Below are 19,955 nucleotides of genomic sequence, written 5' to 3'. Positions count from 1 at the left end.
GTGATTTTGAAATGGGTTCATCTTTTTGAAAGACCCTGTATTTTAAATGAAAATATTTACCACAGAATTTACCTAACAGAGCGTTTTGCTTCAGCAGATATACATATAAAAAAAAAAAAAAAAATCAGAAAAATTAACAAGAGGTCACCTGCAGAAAAAAAAATGTTGTCCTGGCATAGAAGGTAATAACTAGGCACCATTAGAGAGCAGAGAGAACAAAACTCTCAAAAATTTAGAATACACCATAAATTTACTGATTTTAATTATAGTTCGTGTGTCCAGCCAGGTGTCCTAAATATAGTCATTGTTACATTATTACAAAGGACATTAAAATACTAAAAATACCTGTAGAAATAATGGAAAAAAAATGTACCAGGCACCAGTCAGCTGAGTAATAAGGCCATGTAAAAGCCAAATAATTTTGTAAGCCTTAAATTGTTGAACAAATCAAAACCAGTGAAGTTCCAATCTCGACTATATATCTTTACATGATTATTTCTAACTTAAAACAGCTTTTCACATAAGCAAACAGAAAAACAAACAAACAAACAAAAAACAAAACAAAAAACACAAACAAACAACAAACAAAACCAAACAAACCCACAGTTTTAAATACTCCTAGAAACAAAGGGTGAGGGAGTAGGAGGAAGAAAAGCAAGCAGTTTGGAAAAGACATTGGCAATCTTTTTTAACCTCCCCACTGGGTAATATGAGCATATCACCAACAGGTGTGGGGCCTAAAATGGTTGAAAGTGAACGAAATTTCACCCACCATCTGTTTTTCACGAAACCACACAACTAGTGTTTTAATTGACTTGGCACACTAGATGAAGTGATTTGGTTTCTACAAATTTGCAGAAAAGGTGTCTTGAAGCTTTCAGATTACTTCTGTTTCCTGATGGTTGTATTTTAGAGACATTTTTTTTTATTTTGACAAAAGCTATGCCCAGGGCTTAAATTCTCCCATGTTCAACTTTTGGTCTTTTTAAATGCAAGAAACAATGTACCATATTGCTATGCCAAACGTTATTTATTATTTATTACACTATGGCCGTTTCTTCATTTTATGAAGCCTGCAGCTGGACTGGGGGTATAAAGTTGATATAAAAAGTTAAGAGTAGAGATAGGTATGTTAACAGAATACATAACAACTTCCTACTGTCCTAGTATAAGACATTTCCTCAGCTTATATGTACACTAACACAATGCATTTTCAAGGGTATTTTCCATTCAGTTTATCTGTTTCTTCCTATTTATCTACATGGTTAAGCATATGGGTAGGGTATTTAGACTGTGAGTGAAAAATAAGCAATTTGAAGCAAAAATAATATTAGCACAGTAAGTTATAAGAAATTAGTTGTAACACAGTATATTTAGATAGCCATCATGCTCAATAATTTGTATAATTGTATATGAAAGTATTTTATAAGTAAAATATGATCTACAAATGTCATGTAGAAAGCAACCATAACACTTATGCTTCAGATTTTTTCATGCTTTTTATCGTTAAGCTTATTATGAGATTTATTATTACAGCTATGTGTATAACCTACAGCTATTATGTTTATATATATTTTAAACAACAGCAAGGTAATTGTCTAGAAATAATGCATGGTTGTAGATAATGAATAATGAAGAATAAATTGGTGACAGTCACTAGGACTTGCCAACAGAAAGGGACTGAATTCAACAATGTGAACTATGCACTACATTATTGCCACTGGCAATGAATACAATCACATTTTTTTCTCAATTCAGCCAAAATTTTAAACTGAATCTCCTAAGCTGCTTTTTTTTTTTTTTATTACTACTGTCAAAAAAGTTTAACTTTTTATATAATATGCTGGTGTTCAGATAGCCAAGCACCATTTCACCCCTTTTGAAATTCTTCCTTGTTAATGCTTCCATTTTCTGTATCACTTACTGTAAACCTAGTCTATAAAACCAATAATGTCTTTAATTATAATGATCTTTATGACTTGTGTGGCCTTTTCCCTATCCCTAATTCATGACATGTGAAATCTTTTTTTTTTTTTAATCGCCTAAGAATGAAGAAATAATGGATTTAACATCATTTGTTTTTCACATAACTAGTTCAGACACTTAGACATGATACCATTTGAAATATATGTATATATTATATACAAATATATATGGTCTTTCTATCAGCATAATCTAAGCAATAACCTGGAGATAACTAGGTTCTGGATCCTATGTCAATGAAAATATTTTAAGTCTTGTTTTAGGTAACTTATGTAGCCAAGTAAAAGTTATTTCTACCCCACTAACATTAAATGGCCACAGGCATTGACTGCCAGTGTTTGGTTGGGTTTGCCTTGGTCAGAGCTACTTTTAGCTGGTTTGATGCAAACCAGCAATTGTTTGGTAATGGAAGGACTATTAATTACCCTGTTTGAGAAGAAGTTCTGTGACAATCACACAGTGTGAAGCTCTGACTAACCCAGGTAGACATTGTGTAACATTCAACAGCCATTGGTGTCCATGGGAATGGGGAAGGCTATTCTGCAAATTTAAAACAGTAACTGAGAATCAACAAGACAAAAACCTGGCTGTTTGGAGAAGTATGTAAAAATAGTTGCCTAAGAAGACCCAAAGGAGAAGAAACCTCACTATGAACATCATACTCCTCCAAGCAGTACCTTGGGATGGTGGGAAATTGTAGAAATTCCTCCGCACTCCCCTCTGCATGAAGGCAGACATTGATGTTATGACACAAAGAGACATTGAAAGGTGAGCATAACTCCAGAGAAAAGGAGCAGATACTAAAAAGGTTATGTAGCTCCTTATCTGTATTGTCAATAAGGCTTCTTTATGTTAATTAGATAATTGGAATGTTAGACTTAAAATGTGAATTGGACAAAGAAGAAATTCTTAGTTCTTTTATATTGTATTCCCTTTTGCTCATAACCAGACTGAATGTAACATCAGGTTCCACTGAGTGTGAGTTGCTTGTATAATACTTCCTTTTGTCATGTCTGGATGGCACAGCATTCATCATCCTAGTTTCTTCGGATTACCTCTCTGAAATGCCTCCTTGAGGAGGAAGAATTTCTAATTCCATTTTTTTGGATTTGAAGATTTTAGGGATCAGGTGTTCAAAATTTCACCACATATAAATTCTCAGAGTTCCTATTTTAAATTTGAAATAAGTTCAGTTTGTATCCCTGTTTCCAAGAATTTAGTTCAGTTTGAAATGGATCACCAATAGATCTTCTACTAATTTTCAATTATTAAATGCCTACTAAAGTTCACTTTCTAGGATTTATTCTATTTGGCTCGTGAACTCATTTGTTTAATGTCATCTAATTAATTCCATCAAGTTAACTTCTGTATTTGCTCAATAATTTACATTAATACTCAAAGTAATTTGTCATAGTCTCTCTTTAATTATAATTTAATAAAGTTATTGGTTATGGTACCTATTTAGTAAAGTTCATTTTCTCCCCAAATTGGTCTGTGTAACAATCCACAGTTCAAGTGAAAATTCTTAAGAGACTATAAAAAGCAATAATAAAGATTATTTAGTTTGCAGGTACATGCACACGTCATTTAAAATGCAGACTACATAGATATTCTGCCTATGACTTCATAAGACGCTATGATGGTTTTGGCTAGAACTGAGTTAATTTGCTTCATGTTTTGGATTTGTGCTGGAAACGGTATTGATAACACAGGGATGTTTTAGTTATCACTGCACAGTGGCTTACACAGAGTCAAGGTCTTTTCTGCTCCTCACCCCACCCCACCAGCGAGTAGGCTGGGAGTGCATAAGAAGTTGGGAGGAAAAACAGCTGAGACAGCTGATCCCAACTGACAAAAGGGATATTCCAGCCTGTATGATGTCATGATCAGCAATAAAACTAGGTGGAAGTTTGCAGGGGGGTGCTGCTCCAGGACTGGCTGGACTTCAGCTGATTGGTGATGAGCAATTGTTTTCATTTGCATCACTTGTCTTTCTGGGGTTTTCTCTGTTATTTTCCTTTTAAATACGTTTATTATCATTATTATTATTGTATTTCAATCATTAAACTGTTCTTATTTAAACCCAAAAGTTTTCTCACTTTTACCCTTCCAATTCTCTTCCTCTCACCATGCTGCAGGGTGAATGAGTGAGTGGCTGTGTGCTGCCTAGTTGCAGAAATACTGTTATCTTGTTAATTGCTAGGTTAACACTTACTTCTCATTATGAATTAAAAGCCCACTCCTTCAAAGCCTATCTTTATAAAATGATTAAGTGGCTTAAATTAAATATTACTGATTATACTGGATAAATCCCAGTTAGCTGAGCTTGAAATATTCACAATGAAATGATATTTAGACTCTTAAAGTTGCTGTCTGGGGTTAAACCATGACATCCCAGCAAGATGGGGTGTTTAACCCCCAAAACCAGCAAGATTTTTTTCCATTTTTATTAATCTTTAAAAAATAAAACAAATCCCTACTACCTAATGTCACTCTATTTCCATTTAAAAGGGAAAAAAGTACAATTTGGAGACATGAAAACAACTATCTTAATTGCCTTTCTGTAACACTGAAATTTCTTGAAACAATTTAAAATTTCCAAGACACAGTAATCTCCAATGCTTCTGTCCTAAGTCCCAGTTATAAACAGTTCAAAACAGTTTCTCCAGACTCAGTTTAGCTGAGAAGTCAGCTGTGGCCTTCCTTCATTAACTGTCTCCATCACCTGTCAATCAGCATTAATAAAGCATTCACCATACAATCAGCAACTTCATGCAGTTATATCTTCATGATACAGTTGCTCAATCTGCCAAATCAGTGAACTGAGACATTTAATTGAAAATGTATATACACGTAATTCCACCAGACTGTTCAGCTGAAAAATATGTCTGTACATATATTTTTTTTTTTAATATTAAAAGTTGTTCCAGCTTGAGGGCTCTAGTTTTTTTATGCCATGGTAAAGGAAAAATATAATACTCTGTTTATTACAGACCATAAAGGAATGGGTATTTTTCTGGTAGATCTCAGTGTATCAAAATCAAACCAGAGAAAACAGTCTCCAAGGGACACTGGACTGATATAAAATTATTTCATTGCCAATCATATAACTAAAAAGTTAGAATCAGAAGAGATTTAAAATAATTTATGGAGGAAAATATATAAACAAAGGAATAAAGGTGCAAAGTCCAAAATCCTCATTTTTTTGCTGCTTAAAAATAATGTATTAAAATAATAAATAAAACATTTGTTTCCAATATTATTTTCAGAATTATTTAATTTATAAATGTTGACAACTCCATAGAATCTTTAGAGATTTTGTGAAACTTGGAAGTTAGAGACCAAATCACAGAATCACAGGATGTCAGGGTTTGGAAGGGACATCGAAAGATCATCTAGTCCAATCCTCCTGCTGGAGCAGGAACACCTAGATGAGGTTACACAGGAATGTGTCCAGGCAAGTTTTGAATGTCTCCAGAGTAGGAGACTCCACAACCTCCCTGGGCAGCCTGTTCCAATGTTCTGTCACCCTCACTGTGAGGAAGTTTCTTCTTATATTTAAGTGGAACCTCCTGTGTTCCAGTTTGTACCCATCACCCCTTGTTTTATCATTGGTTGTCACCAAGAAGAGCCTGGCTCTATCCTCCTGACATTCACCCTTTACATCTTTATAAACATTAATGGGGTCACCCCTCAGTCTCCTCCAAGCTAAGGAGACCCAGCTCCCTCAGCCTTTTCTCATAAGGGAGATGCTCCACTCCTTTAATCATCTTTATGGCTCTGTGCTGAACTCTTTCAAGCAGCTCCCTATCCTTCTTGAACTGAGGGGCCCAGAACTGGACACAATATTCCAGATGCGGTCTCGCTAGGGTAAAGTGGAGGGAGAGGAGAACCTCTCTCGACCTACTAACCACACCCCTTCTAATACTTCCCAGCATGCCATTGGCCTTCTTGGCCACAAGGGCACAGTGCTAGCTCATGGTCATCCTGCTGTCCACCAGGACCCCCAGGTCCCATTTCCCTACTTTGCTCTCTAACAGGCCGTTCCCCAACTTATACTGGAACCTGGGGTTGTTGTTGCCCATATCGAAGACACTACACTTTCCCTTGTTATATTTCATTAAATTTTTCCCCTACCAACTCTCCAGCCTTTCCAGGTCTTGCTGGATGGCAGCACAGCCTTCTGGTGTGTCAGCCAGTTCTCCCAGTTTGGTGTCATCAGCAAACTTGCTTACAGTGCACTCTATTCCCTCATCCAAGTCATTAATGAATATATTGAATAGTACTGGTCCCACTACTGACCCTTGAGGGACTTCACCAGATACAGGCCTCCAACTAGACTCTATCCTATTGACCACAACTCTCTGGCTTCTTTTCTTTAGCCAATTCACAGTCCACCTCACTACCTGATCATCCAGCACACTTCCTCAGTTTAGCTGTGAGGATGTTGTGGGAGACTTTGTCAAATGCTTTACTGAAATCAAGATAGACAAATAAAAGAGGGATTTTTTCATGGATAGGGAGTTATTTAATCTCCCAGTCCCCCTGCTCAGAGTCACCTGGAGCTGGTTGCCCAGGATCATGTCCTGTCAAGTTTTGAATGATCTCCAAGGACTGGTACTTTGCAACCTCTCAGTGCAACCTGTTCCAGTGTTTGATCACCCTCATAGTAGAAGAGAGTTTTTTTATATACAGAAGGAATTTCATATGTTTTAATGTGTGTCAGTTGCCTCTTCTGGGTACTACTGAGAAGAGTCTGCCTCCTTCTTCTTCATTCATACACATCGATAAGATCTCCCTATGCCTTCTCCTCTCCTGGCTGAACAGCTTCAGTGATCTCATCCTCTTCTCATACGAAAGCTGCTCCAGCACTTCAATCACTTTTGTGACACCGTGACTGGCTTCAGTAAGTCCATACATCTCTTTTACTAGGTAGCCTGGAGCTGGATACAGCACTCCAGATGCAAGTAACAATAAGTTACAGTATTATTTCCTATGGCAGATATAAAAGTTCAGAACCCATATAATATTCCATGAGATTTGCATAGGCAGAGAAAGTCTCAACTGCCTTTGTATATATAAGTAAATAGATATATATTATTAATACATGTATAATTCATTAATTATTTTCATCAGAGGAATTAGGAAAACTGGTAATTCACTAATTTGTTCTCTAACTCTTGCAAGTGGCCTGTCTATGTAAAGGATGTGTCATACTTAACATGAAAATACTTTTTTTTTGAACGATTCTGTCAAGTAATGTCAAATTCTTTATCATTGTGTCAATCTACTAATGTCAGCTTATATATACACAAGCATAGAAGCTTGCACTTCAGAGATTCAATTAAAAAAATAATTCTAAATATTAATTATATTTTTAGACTGTATAGGACCAGATTGTGACAAAAATCCCTAAATTCCACAGCACATTTTCTGGAAATTCATTAAGTTCACCTAGTCATTTCAGCTTGGAACTTCCAACTGTTTCATTGCTGTCCACTTTTTCACTTGTTCAATCGGATGTCATAAATGTTCCTGAAGCTAAATGGAATTTTAGGCCATTTACTCTCATCTTGTGTTACTTCAGGTGACCAGAAGGTTACTCTTTAGAAGATATGAGAGTTTTAGTATGCAAAATATTTCAGTCTAGAATGAGGGGAGAGGAAAGAAAATAAAAAGGGAAAGGGGAAGCAAATTATTTCTACAACATATGGAGAATCTATTAATTGTGAATAAGAGAATATAGCACCAGATTTGACTAGATATTAAAACACAGAAAATGAAATAAAACAAATTTGGCAGGTAGTTTGAGCTGTTGCTTAAAGAAAGAAAAGACGCAGTGGTTGGACACCTTAGCACTACCTTGGAGCACTGGGCAGTCCATGAAGCATTTTGTTTTATGATAAAATTAAATCTTCTAGTGTTTTGTACATGCTGTGAGTCCATCACTTCAGGAAGCTTGGTGGAATGCAGCCACGAGAGGGACAACCATTAACTCAAGTTCAAGTGTGGTAAAAGGAGACTAATGAGGCATAGAAAATTCTTGTTATAAAATATGCAGAGGAAAAAGCCAGGCTTGAACTAAAGGTTCATTGCTAGTTGACAGAGAACACAAAAAATATGTATTGTAAATATTGAGGTAAATCCATTCAGAGATAAATAAGACTAAATATGGACACAGAACTCTATATTCATGCCACTTTTTAGAGCTCTTCAGCTCAACGTATTCTAACTGCTATTCTGTCATGTTGGGATTTCAAATTCTACCCTTTGCCCAGAAGGATCTTTCCAAAAGCACAAATTGCTTTAATATCTGTCTATGGGTTTTCACTTTCAGTTAAAGTGATAAAATTCAGAAATGCTCATAATAAAATTTTCACTTAATTCCCACAAATAAATAAGCAGGTTTGGGTATATTTTTTACCCCCAAATCAGATGTAAATAGTTAGTCTCTTGTAACATATATGCTTAACATATAGGACAACAGAACTGAATGCAGTTAAATACACACTAAAATGCTGAGGAGGATGAGTCAGACTAACAGCCTTTTAGCCCAGAATCCTGGTTCAAGAAGCAGCCAGTACTTAAGGACACAGCAAAAGATGACCTTTTCATATGTAATGTTTTCAGGTCGCTCAGCAGACTAATGTCAGAGCAGAGAAAAGCCTTCGCTCTTCTTTATAGCTAATACTATCAAAAAAGGTTTGATTGCCAAATGCTTTTAATTAAATATTGTAAAGCAGAAAGGATGACCTACAGTTTTATTGAACAAAATTAAAAAATCATGGAAGTCACCTTCAAATAACTTCTTGTCTGACCAGCTCTCCGCTGACGTGAGGGGAGTTGTAGAAAAAGGATCATAAATTGTGTCTCATGGAAATAATTACCTTTCTTTTAACCGTACAAAACCATTAAGCAGAAATATGAATTTTAAATTAAGACTTGTTGAAGACAAATAACCTCACTTTATAAATCAACTTGGCGATTATAATCTTAAACAATACTTATATGCAGAGAAATCAGAATTAAAATCAGTAATCAAAAACAAGCAGCATGCACCAGTAAATAAATATTTTAGGAAATAGAAATGTAAAATAGATCTAAAATGCAAAATTTGAAATCAATATCAAATATATTCTCCTTCCAGAAACTATTTTAAAAGAAAACAAAAAACAATCCTACATCCAAATGCATGATGATGCAACAGCTTTCTGAGGCATAGTTTATTATTAGTTTTCATATGACCTGAAACCGATATATTTCTACTGAAAGATTATATAGAATCATAGAATCATTTTGGTTGGAAAAGACCCTCAAGATCATTGAGTCCAAACATTAACCCAACACTGGCATGAAACCATGTCCCTAAGAACCTCATCTATACATCTCTTAAACACTTCCAGGGATGGTGACTTCAGCACCTGTTCTGATGCCTGACAACACTTTACGGGAATGTTTCCTAATATCCAATCTAAACCAACTAGAGGCCATTTCATCTTGTTATCGTCATCATGTTTACAGCAACATGATGTTCCCATAAGGAGAAGTCACGTAAGGAGCAGGTATGAGGGCAGTAAATCCTTTGAAACAAAATCTCAGAATGGAAATTAGGGAACTTCAGAGCTCACCCAAGGTACCAGCCTCCTCACTCCACATCCAGAAGGGGCTCACATCAGCCCCTTCCCCACCAAGCCATGCTTGCTGTGCAAGTAAAACTCTCCAGGGCTTAAAACCAGCTAGCCTCCACTTCATCTCATGTCATAGAATCAGAGAATCATTTTGGTTGGAAGAGACCATTAAGATCATGGAGTTCAACCATAACCTAAGCAATATGGGTAATAATTTATTGAAAAGCTAATTTCCGGTAGCTGCATATAATTTTATAATTTTTTAGCCTCCTAGTATGTGAAATTTTTAAGACCTTAATTTTAGTGTAACCTGTATAGCCTTTTAAGTATTCAGAAATACAATTTAAGGAGCTATGGAAGATCAGATCTGATGCGACATTAATCTATATTTCTCTCTATAAAATATATTAAATATACAGTTTTGAATATCTAGAAATTACAAATTAAGAACTAACATTTGAAAATCTTGGCTCATAGGTATATATGTGCGTGGCTAAATATATATGCACATAGACAAATTGCTATATGCAGTCTTGACTAAGAGTAGACAAGAAGTGTGTAGAACAGCATTACATTTTTTATTCAAATGTAAAGCATATCTTGAGACAGATAGGAAATTTCTCATCTCAGCAGGTCAACAGACATACCTTTCTGACAATTAAGATGAACTATCAAAGACTGAGATATCAACAGGCATACTGGAACAAATTAATAATAATAATTAAAAAAAATAACAAACCACACTCAAAACCTATCTTGATGGTATGCATCAAAGTTTTGAAAGAACTTCGTTTCTAGCAACAACACATGATAATTTGTAATATGCCTCTCCCAACAAACAAATACCTACCAACAACAACTAATAATAACAAAAAATATTAATAATTAAAAAAAATAATGTTACTCCATCAGAAAGAACAGAAATTTCTTATCTGCCTAACTGTTTCTGAAGGTGTTTTAAAGCAATAGCACAAAACCTAAGTAATTTTTTGGACCTATGGTCACAGGAAAAGAGCTTGGTTTGGGGTCTCCTTAGACATATGACTTCATGTGTAGGTAGAAAACTTAAAGAATGTCTAATTTCTTGCTTAAGATCATCTTAGTACTGTATGACAGAGAGGCAAATCTGAAAAGTACAGAAATGTAAACCTGAGATATAACAAGACTGAAGAAATTATAACCAAGAATAGATTCATCTGACACATGCATAAAAATTACATCCACAAAGCAGCCTGGCATTTCTAAAGGAAGTCCTGCATTACAAGCCTACCAAGGCTTTCCAGAGATATTAGCTGGCCCAGAGATGAGAGAAATCCAGTTTACATAGAGAATTTGCACTACCAAAGGGTATTTGAAGAAGTGCCTCATGGAAGGTTCTTACAGAGACTAGGATCTCTGTCACAAAAAGACAAGCTTTTGATGGATATTTGCTTAAAATATATTTAATTGATGGTGAAAGTAAATGGCCAGTTCTTTCAGAGGAAATAAGTCACTAATGGACTTTTTTATCATCTAACATGTTTGACAATATATTTGTAGATATGCTGGAAAAGAAGGTAAGCAGTGAGAAGAGAAAGCTTGCTGACGATATTAGGTTACACAGAACAGCAATGAGCACTGCCACGTGTGAAGAAATAAAGGTCCTACAAAACTGAATAAGCAGTAAAATGGTAGATTAAATACACTGTATTTTCTCCAAAAAGAATGAAAAGGCATCAGACAAAGCCAGTAAAACTAAAGTAAACAAAGAAAATACTCATTGGAATGTCCTTGCCATAAAATATTCAGAACGCTGAAAGTGTACATGTACTTAAGAGAAAAAAAGACAGTCATAGATAAAAAATCTTTTAAGAGTTACTTATTACAAATAGACTGGATTTAGTAAGTCTCTGTGCCACAAACTGTTAGAGTATAGGAAAGGATTCTGAAGAAGTATCATTATAATATTCACTCTCTTTTCCTTATGTGATAATGAGTTAAATGGACCTTTATTGTGACTCTGTACAGCTATTTCTAATATTCTTATAATCTAGGGATTACAAACATGAAACACATATCTTATGTCAAATACATTGTTTGAGATTTAGATAAAAAGATTATTATAATAAAGCATTTGGATAATACTGACAGAGTAGGGTCTATTACTGAAAATCTTGCAGTGAGTTGTGGCCAAAAAAACCCAGGAAGAACAAAGAGAGTTAAATACAGCAAAAATTTTTATCTTGGCAGTAAGTTAACAAGGAAGATGCCTCAGGTTTCTGCAGTGGATGTCCTTTTGCTTAATATCTTCAAGAGATAATCTGAGATAGGAATGAGCTCGAATTACAAAACTTGTGAATAACACACTTCCAGCAGAAATGGAATCAGGGACTGAGAAAGTTCTGCTTTATTCTATTGGTTAGTGGGATGGCACAAAAAAGAAGTGTTCATTTATTGTTTTTATAAACACAAAGTAGTATTTGTGCTTGTGAGTTTGAAGTAATCATGAGACCTACAAGGTTTAAAATTATTTACATTGATTTAGCACAGGAATTTTTGCCATTAATGTGAATCTCTGCTTGTCATTCTTTCTGCAAACTGAAGTTAAGATGCACAAGGAATACAACAGAGGCCATTATTATCCAACTAAATAAATTATAGGTATGATTTCAACTAGTTACTGCACCACAAAGCGCACACAAACAAAACAAACACATGATGGTAAACACAGAAGAGAGTAGGTACCAAGGCAACAGAAATCATCAGAAGAGTGAAAATACTGTAAGAGACTGTAAGCTGAAATGGGTAAGACCGAACAGCTCAGAAAGTAGAAGTGTTACAGAGATTTAATTCCTGATTTTGAAGCTCAGAAAGTACAAAAGTTTCACTTTCTCTTCCCTCATATAATAAGGATTAGGTAGTATTAAACAAACAAAAAATCACTTGTCTCATGAAACACAAAGTTACATAAGGAAAATACCTATGATCTCACTGAGTTCAGTAATCTCAGTTTTTCAGAAATTAGTCTATCATATGAACAACTAAAGCTATATTGTTCTTGGTAGAATGGACATGAAGATACATGTTTCATAGATAAACTACTCTCATAACTTGTTGAGAGTATTTTGGCATATGTATCTCATTTCACACATATTTCTGAAAGACATGTTTCTAGACGTAATTAAGAAGACTAATACTGGATTAAACTATCTACCTAATCCAGCGTTCTGTCATCAACAGAAAAGCAAGTCCTGTTGAGCAGTTAGTCATGGAAAAAACATCTGTATGGCACCTATGATAAAAAACCTCAGACATGGCACTGCTAGGAAAAAAGGATGAAATGTGGATCACAAACTCCAGGTGGCTACCCAAGGCTGCAATAGTGTACCAAGCTCTCCAGAATACAAGTCGGTTGAAGCAAGATGAAAGTTACACTTTAGGAAAAAAAAAATCTTTCAAAATGCTGTTTTTCGGAGTGTAAATCCCATATCCTAAAATTAGATCATTGTCCTCATTTTTGGCTCATATAGAGTTAATTTTCTTCACAGTAACATGTATAGTGCTGTATTTTAGATTTAGTATCAGAAGAATGTTGATAATACATTGATATTTTAGTTGCTAACAACGTCAAGGAATTTTTAGCTTCTCATGCTGACCTACCAATGAAGAGGTAGAGAGTGCAGAAAAGGCTGGAAGGAGATACAGCCAGGTCAGGTGACCCCAACTGACCAAAGGTATATTCCATACCATATGACATCATAGTTAGCATACAGTCTGGGGGAAGAAGAAGGAAGAGGGGCAGGACATTCACAGTAATGGCATTTGTTTTCCCAAGTAACTGTTAACACTTGATGGAACCCCAAGTAAATGTTGAATATTTCCAGGGACAGTGCATCCATCACTTCTCCGGGCAAGCTGTTTCAGTTTTTTACCACCCTCCTTGTAAAAATATTCTTCCTCATATCCACCCTGAACCTCCCCTCTTTTAGTTTAAAACCATTACTCCTCGTCCTATTGCAATAGACCCTACTAGAAAGTCTGTCCACATCTTCCTTATAAGCCCCTTCAAAGTACTGAAAGGCCTCAATAACATTTTCCCACAACCTTCTCTTCTCCAAGGTAAAGGATATTGAATAACGACGTCCCACAACCTTCTGTTCCTCCAATCATATTCCATGTACAACTCTGAACAACCCTTACTCTTGAAAATTACTGCCAGACTCAGACCTAAATGTCAGTTAAATTGAAGAATGTCTTTATGAATTTTGATGGGATGAGGCACATACATGTCCACTATCTCTGTAGTTGTTTGATCTTAGAATGTACAGAAGCAAATATTTAGGCATTAAAACATTTTAGTGAAAACTTATTTTAGCTATTAGCAAGTACTGTTATTGAGTATATTATCAAGTAATTAACTCTGACATAAGCATGTCTGTAAAGTGAAACAAAAGATACTTTATCCATACTATCTGTAAGAATTTCATTGTGTTTTAGTGGTTTTACTTTGTACAAGCCTTATCAGGTCCTGATAAATACCCATTAGGAGCTATAGCACATGAAGAATGCTATTCCCAATGTTATTCTAGTGCATCTTATGAATTAATTCAAAGGAATATAATTTGTACCTTTCAAGATTACTCCATGATGAAAGCTAAAACAAGGAGAGTAGGAATGATTGGAATGTTCGGAAGATCACACTACTACATCTAATCTAAAATGCTAAGGCAGTTGCACCCTTTATGTAAGCAGAAACTTACAAGATCTAAATATATAATATATAAAAATAGATACAGTATCAGCTGTAGTTGGTATGTAAGTGGATGGCAGAAATTGTGAGGTGGAATGGAGCAAGTTAAAGGAATTTTATTACAGGATTTTATTTAGTCCATTAAAGAGAAATACAAGCATGTTGGGCATACATTTCTAATAGTTCATGTAATCACCTAAACTAAAATGTCCTCTGACCCTAATTCCCAGAAATCACAATTCTCTTAAGTAACTATAAACATTTTTAAGAGAAAAGCCTTTGCAATTTTTTATCCTAGTAAAGAAGTCAGTGATTTGTCACAGCCCTGAGTGCACTGTTCTAACTCAGTGACTCAGTTTATGTCATTGGACGTTCTCTCAGTTCCCAGTTCATAAGTTCTAAAACTTTATTTGCAATCCAGCTGCTTATCCAAAATACTCTTTGTTTAGAAGTCTCCTTTCAGAGTTTACCATCATTAACAGAAAGGACTTAAACACAAAAAAACACTAACAGAAAACAATAGTAAGCTTCCAAATTTGCCTTCTCCCTGCTTCCCTTGTTATCTGAGGGAACACTGCCTGGATTCTGGCACCTCTAATGAAACCAGCCTCTCAGTTATCAAAGCAAAGACAACTGATAGAAAAAATATATCCCATACTCTAGATATGAGGGAAAAACAAAACACCACACATCCACTGGATGTTTGATGAATTCCAATGCTATTTAGTAAAACAGTGGAGGGCAAGAAAGAAATACAGACACAATATCTAGGTGTGCAATCACAAAGTTGATTATATGAAGGTGCGATTGTGACTGTTCACCCTTTCTGTCCCCTTCTACCTGTTCGTATTGAATTAATTTTATTCTTACAGAACTGTAGCTTCTAGGAATAAATGTAACTCATGAATAAAAAACGGCATAGCACTACATTGTAAGACACTAAACCATAACCCTCTGCTTTGTGCAAATTTAAATTATTGCAAACAAAATTAATTTTACTAGAAAAGGATCCTGTAAACAAAGGAAAAATTGCTTGAGATGTGCAAATAATTTTGAATTCTGGAAATCATTTCAACTTCAGATCTAAAAAACTTCCTTTTTCACTCAGGTGTGGTTCAAGGTTTGCTATATTAATAAATTTCTTCATGTCTTTATACAATCCAGGGTCTTACTAAGTACCATACAAAAATGCAGTAAGATCTTTCTGTCTTATTTATCTCAATGTAAATATCAAGAGCACAGAAGCACACTTGTGCCGTACCACTATAGAGCAAAATATAAATGGACCGACAAAGGAAAACTATAGACAGAAAAAAATAGCAAGTCACATTGTGCAGGTTTACTCCCAATATGCTGATGCACTCCATTTGCCTATCCTCAACAATATCATCTCCATTTCTCACACAAATGGTTGTTGGTTTAACTTTTTCCTTTCCTCTTTCCCCTTCTGATGAATAATTTTGATAAATAGTCATATTTTCTGTTATCTGTTTTTGGTGATAGACAGAAATCACACAATTTAAACACTTGTTGCCAGAAATACATGCAGCTAAGTTAAAGGTAATGTAAAAATAGTAAATATAACTAATTCTGTAATAACATAGAATTGCATATATATATGTAATTCTTAATTTTTTGATTAATACTGCTCTTCATGCTATATGAAAACTCTATGTTCCCCCAGAAGCCTCAAATAGCAACAGCTTTTTTATGTTATGCATTATAGATCTTTCACATTTTAAGACCATAAAGAACAACATTATTAGGTAAATTCGTCTTAGCCCAAAACTCCTAAATAATTCCAAGTCTTTGCTTGAGGGTTGGTTTGTGTCTTTTTTTTTTTTTTTTTTTCCCCCCCCTCTGTTGTGGTAAACATGATTAATTAAAAAAAAATGCAGAAAATATTAATGTTCTTTATTTAGTTTTACATCATTAAATTATTTCAATTTAATATTGTTAATGTGAAATAACAGAAAATAAATCTGAAACTACATGCCAAATATCAGCTGCTGTAAAAAAAATACCAAATAAAGTGTGCGGTTTCATGTGACATAAGACCTTTAAAGAGAAGAAATGTATTTTTTGTATTTTTTCAAACTGAGCTTATATTTTCTTGGTTTCTTTTGTTTTGTTTTGTTTTTTCTTTTTTTTAACCAACAAAACTAAAAATAGAATGCACCCCCTAATATGAAAGAAAAACATGTCATAATATTGCCTTAATTTTTGCTACACCATTAAATTTGCTTCCAATAATGTACTGTTACCTTTGTAGTTAACCTTGAAGCCAATTGAACCCACACTTTCATCCGTTTGTAGATGCAACCACATCTGGTTGCTCATGCTCACAATTAAGTCTGGTACAAAGCTCCCAGTTAACCTATAGATAGAAAAAAAGAAAAATCCGTAAAGCCATTAAATAATGCTGTTGTTAGCTGGTTAGGATTTTTTTTTGTTTTTCTTTTTCCAAGGAATCTAAAAACTTAAATATTTTTTAGGATTTTTTGTTTTGTTTTCAAATTAATTGTATTCAGCACACACCAAATTTTTTATCTATTAGCTGATTAGCCAACACAGCTCTCAAGGTTCCAATGACTGCAAATTTGATAGCAATCTATAAAAACAAGCAACATATACTTGTGTTGTACTGAAATATTTCATCTCACTTTCAGTTGCTGGTCCAGAAAGACATGTGTGTCCCCTAATCTTGAACCTTACCTGGCAGTCCTGTGTCTTGCGCTCTCTCACCTCCCCTCACCACAACAATGGAAGAATGTGCCTGATGGACTCAGCTGACATTCATTCATTCATTAACAAAAATACCAGATGTCAGAATTTTAAAACCTCCTAATGATACAGGATGTTGATTAATTAGAAAGAACATTTTTTTTTCTTTCCAGCTCTTCATATTGTTTGCAAAAATTTGCAAATCAATACAATCCTAAATGTTTATTTTGTTTGCAGAATGAAATATTGTTATATCAAAAAGGAAATGTTGTGAAAGCTGAAGTTGTATGTTATATTGCATTTTTCCTCAAAACTTTATCACAAATTTAGTAAGAATATTAGCTAAAACAGAATGGTGCAAAGTACTAAAAGATTTTCCATTCTTGTAAAAAGGTTCACAAGCACAAGACTGTGTAAGAATGAGAACTTTCAGTGTGTTTTTTTGCAGTTCTTACCATATTTTAAAGCTAGCTGAAACTTCAAATGGACTATTTTAAATATATTTTGCAGCTAACTTTAGTTCTCCCCTCTGGTCTTTTTTAGTTTGTTTCTGTATGAAATACTCTGTGGGAGAAATTCTTGTCTATTTCCCACATCTGTATCCACAGATGGAGCTACTACAAAGTCTCTTGCCAAAACTGAACAAGTAAATGTCTGGCCAAAATAATGTACTACATGCTCATTCCCACACTAAGGAAAAGTGTCTTCAGTGAGTTCACTCTTTGCCAAATTAATAGATTAACAGGATGTTTCTCAGAAACAGCACTGGTGTAATGGCTAACAGATTTTTGTAATTGTCACTGGTGACTGACAATATATTTTGGGAACATTAAAGCCATTGGGAATATTAATCTCTTTGCAATGTCAGAGAGAATATTTCCTATGATAAACAGCCACCAAATTTTTTATCATTTCTATTTACAGAAGCCATTTATAAATATTTTTTAAATGCAGACAGTTTTCAGAAACAATATTTTTCATTTGAATATGCATTTTTGAAAATAAGAATAGATCAACAGAACATAGAATTCACTTGTTGCTCTTTTTCAAGTTCTTAGGGATCCTTGTACAATATTTGGGAAGATTTTGGGGCCATAGAGCAATAAGATTCAGGAAAAAACAGCGTTAATTGAAGGAAGCTATATAAGGTAATAATTAAATTCTACAGTTAGGATTTTTTCTTTATTTATCTCCTCCTTCCTCTACCCTGGATTCATTACTTAGATTCCTCTCCTGGAAGCATGATCTTAAACCTTCCCTTTCAAAAGATGATCAGTGGACACTGTCAACAGCAGAAATGGATGATACCTCCCTTTTTATTAAACATCTTAACAGTCATGGCAACCAGCAGGGTGTTTTCCACCTCTTCCTCTAGGACTCCAAAACTACCCCTCCCACATACTAGTGTTATATACTCCCCCCAGAAAATACACTGAAGACTAGGTTAGAGGATATTCAGAAGATTGGAATGCTCTCCATCTGCTGAAGATGATCTGTAATATGAGAGAGTGGATCCATGTACACCCAACACAGCAAGCATACAAAAAGAATGAGTTTCATGCCTTGTGCACTGGATTTTCCAATTGCATGTTACAGGAACCAATGCCCACATATCATATTAAGAGTCACATGCAGCAGCTGTCAGACCAAGGTGCTGAAAGCAAACTTCCAAACATCCTGAAAAAGTGTTGTGACTGATGTGTGTAGGAGGACCCACTTTTTATTTTCCTTCTTCCCCTCTGTCCTTTTGTAACAAAACTGCTCCATCTTGCACAGATCTTAGGTCCATAGGAAATCACTAAGAATGCCTTTATATTAATCATGTTGTCAAACACAGATAAAAATGTATTTCATTCAGATTTTGTTTCACTTAGGTGCTAGACTTACTAGCCTGGAGCAGTCTGTCATGTTGCTGCATGCATTTCTGTAGGCACAGAATTATAGACATGAAGGAAACTTAATGTCAAGCACTGAAATGGCTTTGGAGTTTAGCTACTTCTGTGATTAGCACCAAAAGAGTAGCAATTATCAGGCATGTGATTCTCAGTTTAGGAAGAATAATTCTATCTATCTAAATGCCACTTAAACGCAGTTTTTGGTTCTGAACCTCCCTGTCTAGCAGTGACCAGTAAAACTAGTACATTAAACACCAGGATAGTTTTCCTGATTAACTTTGATAAATTGAAGGATAAATATTTTCACATCATTTACATGTAAACTGGACATTCAACTCAATGTTCTTCAGCAATTTGCTGGAGGAAAGGTAATTATTTTAAAATTTAGAATCTGAAATTAAGTCATACAAAAGTTGATTTATTTGATACGCATTTTATCTCAGACAAACTCTGCATGGCACACAGGAGAAAAGATTTACAAGTTTTTTACAGTACTCAATTATATTCCATCTTCCATGTATTTTTTTAAAAACATTTTAATCTTAATGACTTCAACATCGATACTTCTGATCACAGAATAATCAGTGATCATATCATTGGTAAACTAAAATATGTGTGGCTGATTCTATGATGTTATTTAATATTAAAATCCTACAAATTAATAGGGGGATGTTTTGCTTTTCCAGAATCCCCATAGTAAAAATTCTATAAAATTATTTATCTAGTTTTTTAGAGAAGAAATCTTCTTATCTGTTACTATAACACATCCAGACTGTATTACTCGCAATTTTAAATATCATTCTACTGTGCATTAATATCTTACTGTAATTCAAGTACCAGTGAAAAACAATACTGCAGTTTGGTGAACTGGTACTTAAGTATACTTTCCACATGAGAGGTTATTCTATATAATTTAGGAATCAAAGAGTATGTGAAATTTAATTCCAGCATTATCAAAAAAGATATTTTGAAGTTTGGTACTGTTACTGTTTGTGA

General features: G+C 34.6%; 1 protein-coding gene across 3 annotated transcripts in view; it reads right to left on the bottom strand.

The window, feature by feature from the left end:
• The window catches only part of CSMD3 (CUB and Sushi multiple domains 3), a gene marked incomplete at its 5' end in the record, with an annotated part of 631,488 nt that overhangs the window by 302,333 nt on the left and 309,200 nt on the right, over positions 1-19,955 (bottom strand). For all 3 annotated transcript variants that reach the window (XM_082045128.1, XM_082045129.1, XM_082045130.1), the window contains one exon: positions 16,605-16,717. In XM_082045128.1, coding sequence (XP_081901254.1) covers positions 16,605-16,717 — 113 coding nt within the window. The remainder of the gene's footprint in view (positions 1-16,604; positions 16,718-19,955) is intronic.

The sequence above is a fragment of the Streptopelia decaocto genome (assembly GCF_964273445.1).
Source record: "Streptopelia decaocto genome assembly, chromosome: 2".
NCBI lineage: Eukaryota > Metazoa > Chordata > Aves > Columbiformes > Columbidae > Streptopelia > Streptopelia decaocto.
The sequence above is the reverse complement of the archived record's forward strand: the minus strand, read 5'-3'. Positions and strand labels throughout refer to the sequence as shown.